At 36.0% G+C, this 9,557-nt stretch overlaps 1 protein-coding gene across 1 annotated transcript in view; it reads right to left on the reverse strand.

The window, feature by feature from the left end:
* Positions 1-8,828, reverse strand: part of LOC117108954 (solute carrier organic anion transporter family member 3A1-like) — an 11,570-nt gene extending 2,742 nt beyond the window's left edge. Inside the window, exons 1-9 of the mRNA XM_033251147.1 lie at positions 8,434-8,828; positions 4,529-4,766; positions 3,984-4,148; positions 3,611-3,889; positions 3,282-3,446; positions 1,686-1,887; positions 1,257-1,389; positions 464-618; positions 189-253 (exon numbers count right to left, since the gene is read on the reverse strand). Of these exons, the coding sequence (XP_033107038.1) occupies positions 189-253; positions 464-618; positions 1,257-1,389; positions 1,686-1,887; positions 3,282-3,446; positions 3,611-3,889; positions 3,984-4,148; positions 4,529-4,766; positions 8,434-8,640 (1,609 nt within the window). The 5' untranslated portion in view covers positions 8,641-8,828. The remainder of the gene's footprint in view (positions 1-188; positions 254-463; positions 619-1,256; positions 1,390-1,685; positions 1,888-3,281; positions 3,447-3,610; positions 3,890-3,983; positions 4,149-4,528; positions 4,767-8,433) is intronic.
* Between the last annotated feature and the right edge of the window lie 729 nt (positions 8,829-9,557).

The raw sequence follows: 9,557 nt of genomic DNA on the forward strand, positions 1-9,557 counted from the left end.
GAGCTATGCTTGATTCGATTATTACATGTTTCTATTAAAGCAACGCTATTAGTATTATTTATCTATTTGTTTATATATACATATATATATCATAGGCCTATATATATGTATATATAGTATAATAGTCTTATATGTCTTAATAGTAGTATAATAGTCTTATATATCATAATATTCCTAATAATAATTACCTAATAGACGCATGAATATTTCTCGCATGCCAATGGCCATGGCTTTATCATCTTCGTCTACCGATCTGGAAGGCAAAACGGAAACACGTATCGTTTAGTCGTTATATATATGTAGAGATTCGCAACAGTGAATTATTTTTTTTAAATCTTGTGTCCCGAGTAAATGTTTGCAATATTTGTGTTTCTAATAAATACGCTAAGTTGCAGACCATAGTGCCATTGTTTCCGCTATAAATTGTTAGTGTTGTTATAAAAGGTCTGCTTGTAGTACTCACCTCAACGTTACCATGGTTTGTGGTATTTCCTCCATGCTGTTAGTGCACGCTATAACGAACAGAAGTACCACAAATGGTGCAAGTGTATTGCAGGTTATGCTACACGGAGAGGAAAATGCTTCTTCTGACTGGACGCAGGCGCAAGACTTCAATCCCTACCAAAAAAAAAAATCACAAAATGCTGATACTACAGCAAATAATATACTGAACACACAAAACATGCATACCCGACCCTGACACACACATTCTGTACTCACAAAACACACTTACAACAAATGATAATACTCTAGATCTTTTTACTGTACAATTTGTAGATTTTTTTTAACCTGTTTTTTTTTTAAGGCTATAAAGACGTGATCCCGTTAAAATTTACTCTGTTAATATAATTAGTCAGATATTAACGAATGTACTTTAGTAGTTTCTTGCATGCCTTATTGCAATTGTATTAATTTGTTTAATTTGATGTATAATGATATTTTCAGTTGATAATATATACAGTAATTGTGGCCTATCTGTATTTGCTTTAGTTTTGTATGGGTCGAACCCCTCCTTTGTTTTAAAGGAGTGTACCAATAAATCTTATCTTATCAATCTTATCTATAATATATTTTATACATTTTTAATAAGTGGGCCTAGATAATTCAATCCAAATTTGACGTAGACATTGACCATAATTACATTACAGTGGGCGCCAGGGATTTCGGACTGCAGTGAATTTGACGGAAGCGGGAATTCACTTTGGATAAGGACTTACGGGGATGGGCGGAATGCATATGACACACCCTGTCTTTACCTGGTTTGTCTCATCGGCACAGCCAGCGTGGCAGGGTGAAAAGTAAGTGAGCCCGTCATCTCCACAAACAGGATCATAAATTTCTGGACAGCTACAGTCTGCATTGCATTCGGAAAGCAGCTTAAGGCTATCACTATGGATACAATAATGATTACAATAAAAATCACCGTTAATAATAAACTAATAATTCAATCGTTCGACGCATCGGACAATGCAACGCCACGACGCGCGCGCAACGAAACTTTTTTAACTAGGATCCGTTCAGATTGCCACCGACAATCAGCAGACGGCGTCGCGTCGTATAACGCTTACGGGGAGTGGAGTTGGATTTGTCGGCCGACGGCCGTACGACGCAGAGAGTGTCCGGTTTTAGGTTCATAAAATGTTTTTATTATTTATATAAGTAATGTCAATCTTAGTAAGGCTTACCTATGCTGATCGTAAGACGCTGTTATCCCAGCTATCGGCCCGCTACTGCACCCCAGACCGAGCATTATTAGAAGGCCAGTTAACGTGATAACGCTAGTAATGAACAACACTTTTGCTGACTCGGTAATTCCAGCTCTGGTTTTCTTGATCAAGTAACCACCTACCAGTTGTCCCAATCCGAACGCTGGTACCGGAACTAAACCTTTTTAAAATATACAAAAATAGGCCTATACATAAGAATTAAATATTGAGACTTTGAAATACGTCTAACGCGCATTTAGTGCCCACGCACCATATTGTAGGGGTGGCGCCAGTGGAAGGCTGGTGGAAGGGCCCCGTCGGTGAAAGTCCCCCACCCCCAGCGTCGGGAAGAAAACCACAATGTATATGTATTTTCTACATACTAATAGACTCTAAAATCTAAATAAGACTTTGAAACTCCTAAATTGTCGGGGACTTCGATCCCTGGACCACTTTCTATATATTTTAAGCGACTCCTGACCACGCCCACTTTGCTCTCGTCGGAGACATCAGCCCTCGTCGGGGAACTCTGATCCCCCGTCGTGCAAATCCTGGCGCTACCCCTGTCATATTGCTTCATGACCAACCAAACTTTTAATGTCATTTCCAACGGGATGCTGACGTCATATACTCGTACCAGAATATAAAAAAAAACAACCTGTGGCAAAGAGATCCATTGGTTGTGGAATAAGCTACTAAGGATTTTATTTTTGAGGTGTTTAGTTAAACTATGCACAGTGATTTTAATGTCTATTTGTATCCCAGTATGTTCACAAAGACACTAACAGTACCTAAAATTGAATGTAAAACAAAAGTTATACAAAAAATGGAATTTCAGGTTTTGAAAGTTATTGAATCCAAATTTATTTGAACATTTAGTTTTCATATAAAGTGTATTTGTATCCCAGTATGTTCACAAAGACACTAACAGTACCTAAAATTGAATGTAAAACAAAAGTTATAAAAAAATGGAATTTCAGGTTTTGAAAGTTATTGAATCCAAATTTATTTGAACATTTAGTTTTCATATCTTATACTTGATGTGATAAAATACCTCGTTTATATAGGTACCACTAAACATGTTTTAGAACACCATAGAGGAGTTTGGCAGTTTTCCAATTCCCATAAAATTCGTAATAAAATGTTACTCTCAAGGCTACTAAAAATTAGGTTAAATGTAATTTTATTATTTGTGGGGATTTTTGTCGACAACCATTTGATAAATTCCCGGAGGGAATTATGGGTACCACACTTTATCTGGAAATATCAACAAAACGAACATAACCGAATTTAATAAATCACTTTTATGAATATAATCGATATATTTCGAACAAATGACTTGCACACGAGTCTTGTCACCATATCCCACAAAAATAGAGTCAATATTATTTGGGTCAAACGACAGACTTACGGTACTGTACAGCGAAGCACAACGAATATTTTTGTAACTATGAATACCGTATGGTCCTACCGGCCATCTATATATTAGATAAGTTTTTAGAACGATAGATCGGAATTCTCTGAATTTATTTATTCGTGAAAACATAGCCTTATTTACTATTGTGTGTATCTTACCAGTAAGAAGATTTGCGGTTGCAGTAGAGAGTCCAAACTGCGTTTCAAAATATTTTGGAATGAAACTAGTTATTCCGAAGACAATTGCTATTGTAGTCACAAAACCAAGGTTTACCGTCATGAAAGGTAAATTTCTAAACAATCGCCAAGCTGATCGCGGTAAACCTGAAAAAAAAATTGCTTAGGCCTATTTAAAAATGTATGATTCAAAGATTTAAACATTTCACAAATGCATCATGCATTAATTGGTAAGAACGCCCAGCCAAATGTAAAATATTAATGTGTGTTATAATTTAGCGATAACTTTGAAACGTTTTCGCTTAACTTACCACATTTATTGGTTGTGTCTGACTCTTTTTCTTCCATCTTTTTGGGTGGTCTTTCGAGCAGTTGATTTGGAAAGCCAAAGAATGGCCAAGCTGATACAAAGATGATGAAGCCAGTAATGATGATGCCAAGCCACCACGCGCCGGCCCATTGGTCATCGTCCGTTGTCAGGGGGATAGTTGCTGTGTCGACGCGATAAAAGTCTACCCACAGTTTGATGAAAAACGACGAAACAACGAACGAAAGTATTGACCCTACACCATACATACTGTTGACAATACCTTTAATAAAAAGCGGACGTAAAATTAAAAGAGAAATTGCCCAATTCTTTGGTGACAAAATCCGGCATTAAGACGTTTAAAAAGAATTTCTTACCTATATAAAACGCTGAATTTCCACTATTAGTGTTATCGTCAATATATGAGAATCCTAGTGGTTTAACTGGAGTCCAGGCTGCCCCTGCTATAGCAGCTCCAACAGCAAGAAACGCATAGGTCCTCTCGTTGTCTTCATTCTGTCCCTGCTCTTCTGCCGAACATTCTAAAAATATGAAATAATTATATATTAGTGTTGAATTTGTACATTGCCTCCAGTAGCGGATTTAAAGAGGGGGGAACCGCCCCCCCCCCCTTTTTCAAAATGTACAAAAAAAATAGAAATAAAAAAAATTCTATTCAAATTTTAAGTCTAAGAGTGCCATTTCCGGCCATCTAGAGATGCCCATAATCATATTTTTTTTATCTCAGCCCCAACCATGGTGGGGCTGCGGTAGCATAGACCCTCCATCTGTGAAAGTCCCTCTCTGTGCCCCCTCTATTTCAAAATCCTGGATCCGCCACTGGCCTCAACTCAAAATACCGGTAAGTAAAACAATAAATAAAGTTTTAAAAAGTTATAGCAAAGTAAAAAAAAATGTTCACCTTCGTAATCGGTGTTGTTCAAACGGCATAGGTTTCCCGTTGAATTCGTATGGAACTCGTATTTGTACTCTCCATAAATGAACTGTGGTAAAAACATTATAATAGTTGCAAGTGCTATAAACAAAAGTCCAACACCAATCCATCGTGGTCTGTTCCTAGATCGTTTGCCGCCGAAATACACCACAAATAACTGTACAGCTAAGGCACCTATATTGTACACCGTTCCTATTAACGCAATCTGTAAGATTCCGAACATAATCAATCAATCGATTAATCAAACGTAATCAATCATTCAGTCAGTCAGTTAATGAATGAATAAATCAATCAACAATTACTTTTACAGCGTCAATAGGGCACACGCAATTTTAGTAGCGCTAAGGACGATGGCGCTTCTCAAAATGCACACATTTCTCACCATGTAAAAACACCAACAACTAAAATGATTTAAGGCCAATTTATAGCCAAATTATTGTGATGGTATAATTAGTCAGTATTATTTTAATTTGTTTTATTCTAAATTAATAATAAATAAATATACAAGTAGAATATAACAATAAATTATAACATTTCATTCATCCATTCGTTCAGTAGTAGTAGCAGCAATAGTAGCAGCAATAGTAGCAATGGCAGTAGCAACAAAAACAGCAACAGCAGCAGCAATAGAGGCCTAGTAGCAGTAAGAGCAACAATAGTAGTAGCAGCCTGGTAGCAACAGCAGTAGTAGCTGAGACAGCCATAAATATTGTTGTCTCAAGTAGATTAGAATAGTAAGGATAACTTTTTGGGGTTCTCTCAGATATCTCGCATAACAAATTATCGTATTACCTTTACAATATTAGGCCTATATGTACAATAGGTCTATATTTGGTTTATATTTTTACCTTTTGACCCTACACAGTGCATTTTCAATGACCCATCTCCACCTCGAGATTCAAATGTCAATTTAACAGTCACAGACAACGTACAAAATGTAAATTAAAATACACGTGGCCTCTAGTCAAATATGGTTCTACCACCGCCATACAATATGAAATATTTTATAATAGGATTGGTTATGAATTCTTAGTAATACAAAAAATGGCATAAAACAGTCCGCCTTGACCCAGATGGGGTTCAGGTGCAAACTTGAAAGTCGCCTATATGGGGACATCAGCTTAACAATACCTGCAAAGATACGAGTGTGTGAACGCCGGACGAAGAAAACTTCATCCCCTAAACCAGGCGCGGATTTAGGAGGCAAAGAAAAGAAAAGAAATAATTGATTGCCCAAAACACCTCAGATGTTATTTTCGGGCGCCTAGGAAACAAATTTTTCTGACCCCACCCACGCCCACACTAATTTTGTCTCGCTTGGTCCACTTTTGGCCCCCATTCTCCCCTCCCCCTTTCCAGCCATCTCTGGAACCGCCCCTGCAAAATTTAATTTTCAAATCATCGTATTACTGGTAAGTACTTGTATAAAGCTTTTTTTTTTTTTGGCTGTTACGAAGCGCTGTTACTGTTAGCCATCCCTAAACCCCACCCGACTCCCCTAACTGTGGAAGTATTTTGACTACAGTAAGCTTACAGCAAAATTTCTCTCATCAACACAATTTATCATGTTTCTCTGCATAGTGACCTGAAGTGTTTCGTGTTAAAAATTCTTCCAACTATGGTATTATTTATTGCTTTTATTGTTATAATAATAGGGCCTACTTATGTTGAAACTCGCTACTTTGTGGCCTTATTTAGACTGTCAACAGTTTAGTTAGTAGCTGTTATAGCACAGATACATTGATGTATAAAGACCAACTCAGACAGCGTCGGCCGACGCAGCCCGACGCGATTTGTTGTCGCGTCGGGTCTGTGTGAGTTGAACGCAGACGCGATGGTGTGCGGGGGCAGTCGCGTAGTAGAATATTAAAACACATTATTTATTATTATCATTTTAATATTTTAGAAATTCAGGATTTTAACCTGAACTCTGGTACTGTAGGTAAAACCACCTTGACCGACGACAACCCGTTTCAGTTCCACTCCTAATGTTATGCCTCATAAGTTTTCAAATTATATATTTCACTTGAGACAAGTTTTGTACCTTATCATTGATACCTGATTTGTAACTAGTCGTCGCACTTGTAGCCGATAAAATGTTTCGATATATTAAGGGACCAAAACGCTTAAAGAAAATATATGACGTAACACTTATCGTCTCCCATGTTATTAATAAATCACATTTAAAGACGTTTTAATGGACAACAATTTCTAGTAGTAAATGCCAATTAAAGGTCAATGTCATTTTATATAAAATATAGCAATAAAATGCATAAAGATATATACTAAATTTATTCTCTAGGGGATGTAGGTTAAATACAATTGATGTAGCGTGGGATATTTGACGACTGTGTGAGGCCTACTGCCGAGTTTGCATGACACGCAATTAAAGACCACTTTTTCCCCGTTTTAATCCCTATCTTTTAACATTAGATGTTCCCTCAAATTAAAGACTCCCTCTATATAGAGACCTTGGTTTTTTGGCGGACCCAAATGAAAAATTTCCCACAAATTAAAGACCAACTATAAAATAAATAGTGACGTTAAGTGGTATTTTTTCTAAAATGAATTTTGTTACAGGACTTAAAAATATTAGCCAGTGCACATGTTTTGTGCATATTGGGTAACGATAATGTTAGTAGTGATGTTAGTAATTTAATGGGAAGTTGCTTAGGGTAATTGATGGCTGAATTTCGAAAATCCTTTATTAAGAATAAATATCAGCATGTTGTAACTGCACACCCATTCTAAAACATTTAATGTATTATTTCTTAATTACACTCTAAATATATAAATTTAAAGACCACACTTAGTACCGGTCTTTAACTATAGAAATTCTCCGTACCAAAGATGAATGGTTTTGCCAGACCAAACTGAAAATTTTTCCCTTCAAATAAAGCCTACTATGAAAATATAAATAGTGATTTCATTGTATAGGCCTATGTATACATGTTCCATTTTGAATTCCGATTCTGTTAGAGGAGTTGATGTTTTTATTGTAATGGATTTTGTGTAGAACGAGCTCAGAACTTATGTGTAGCTACCAAGAAACTGGTCTTTAGTTGGAAGGAGACCTGTACTGAATGTTTCAAACAAATGGTTATCAAAACGGAGGGTGGGGGAGAGAGACGCCGGTGGGGAACATGTAGCCTCTCGATTCAACAATGGCGTCATCTAAACTACCGACCGTGTAAAGTACCGCAGTAAACATTGCATGGATTCTCTAACAGTATTAGCGATCATTCAACTTCCGATGGTGCTTCAAAAAGTAATATTAATAATACTAAATTATTATAAGCATAACATGATTTTTATTAATATGATTGTCATTACTAGGCCCTATTATCATTTTTTATTATGTTTATCATTATTTATTATTATTATTATCATTATTATTATTATTATTATTATTATTATTATCGTTTGTTATTATTATTTACTAACGTTCCTATATTATAATCATATCGATGTCTGAAATATTACATTAAATCATAGATTAAATAAATTTTATTAAGGATACAACATACAGTAGGCCTACCTCTTAAGAGCTAAGATTGATTGATTGATTGATTGATTGATTGATTGACTTTATTTAACTCATACAAGATACGGTACAGCAATACCATACAACACGATAAAACAGAATTCCGAGGATAACACAAAAAGCTAAAAATTATTTCCATTGTTGCCCTCACGCAAAACACTTGGCAAAACAATAAAAAATATTCTTCAAAATGCTCTTGGTGATGCCATGTTGTACATTTTATGACCTACTTGTGTTAGCTTATGGTGAGTATGTCTCATTGCTATATAATACTGTCATATGTAGTCACATCATAATAAACAATATATATTAATCAATTTTGACTTACCTTAGATATAGAGAGATTATAGCGTGTCTCTAGTGTGGTGATACTACTGGATATAGATCCGAGGAAAAACGCATCAGCAAAACTGACTGCACACATACAGGAGACAAATGCACCAATACTTGCGAAGTGCTTAGGCCACCGGCTAGGGCAGGGACATCGCTCCGACCCACAACAAACACTTTCAGATTCCTTCTTTCCAGACGTCATAATACAGCAGCGATGATAAGTTATGTTACCACTCTTTGAAAGATTGTTGAAGCAAAATTTGACTTTCTCCTAATATACTAATATTTGTATGTAAAATTCCCACGTAGGCTAACTATATTTTTTATTTATATCGGACCAATACAATGATATGATACGTGATACGTCCGGCAATATGAACTACTGTTAGTTTGTGGATACATCATTAAAAGATATGAGAGAGACGCATTGACAAATAATACAACGAGCCAATAAGCTTAATGGTTCATTGAAGCGAGAGATTTGCCGTCAAGAAGGCCAACTCACAGGATTATCCGATGAATATTTAAATGATTCACTTGACTCTTAGAATAAAAGTAGTGTTTAAAGAATTAAAGTCTATGATGAAGTCTGAAAACCACAAAAAATAGTCAAAGAAATTTTGAATTGCTCATTTAAAGGAAGTTTCATGTAATTCAAACATTTAATTCAATCTGTATGCTTTTAGCTCATAGCTATATTGAATTTAGTCATGGTAATTAAAGATGCTTCTTTGTAAGTATTGTTGATATCGTAATCATCCTTAAATTTTTGTCAAAATGTAAGCATCTTGTTTCTAGGCAGCGGGCAAGCACTGGGTGGTACTATACAATGTTTACTTACAAGATAAGCTGCAAGAATAAATTAAAAAATGTAATTTTGTTTCTTGCCACCCAAAGAATGTACTTTCTCATGAAAACAGCGACCTGCTAACTAATGGACCTTTTCAGAGTGTAGTCGGAACTTAACGGATCAATCAGAACAGGGATAATCGTACGCGATTGTCCCACAAGCGCATCTGTCCCACAAACTCACGTGCTTGTGTACGCTGTCGAGTTGTGGGAAGTTAGCAACAATATATAAGGAGTGGGTCTTAGAGGATCTATATATATATATTAGTT

This window comes from Anneissia japonica, unplaced genomic scaffold (genome assembly GCF_011630105.1).
Source record: "Anneissia japonica isolate Jap-2015-1 unplaced genomic scaffold, ASM1163010v1 scaffold987_len1640505_cov201, whole genome shotgun sequence".
Classification (NCBI taxonomy): domain Eukaryota; kingdom Metazoa; phylum Echinodermata; class Crinoidea; order Comatulida; family Comatulidae; genus Anneissia; species Anneissia japonica.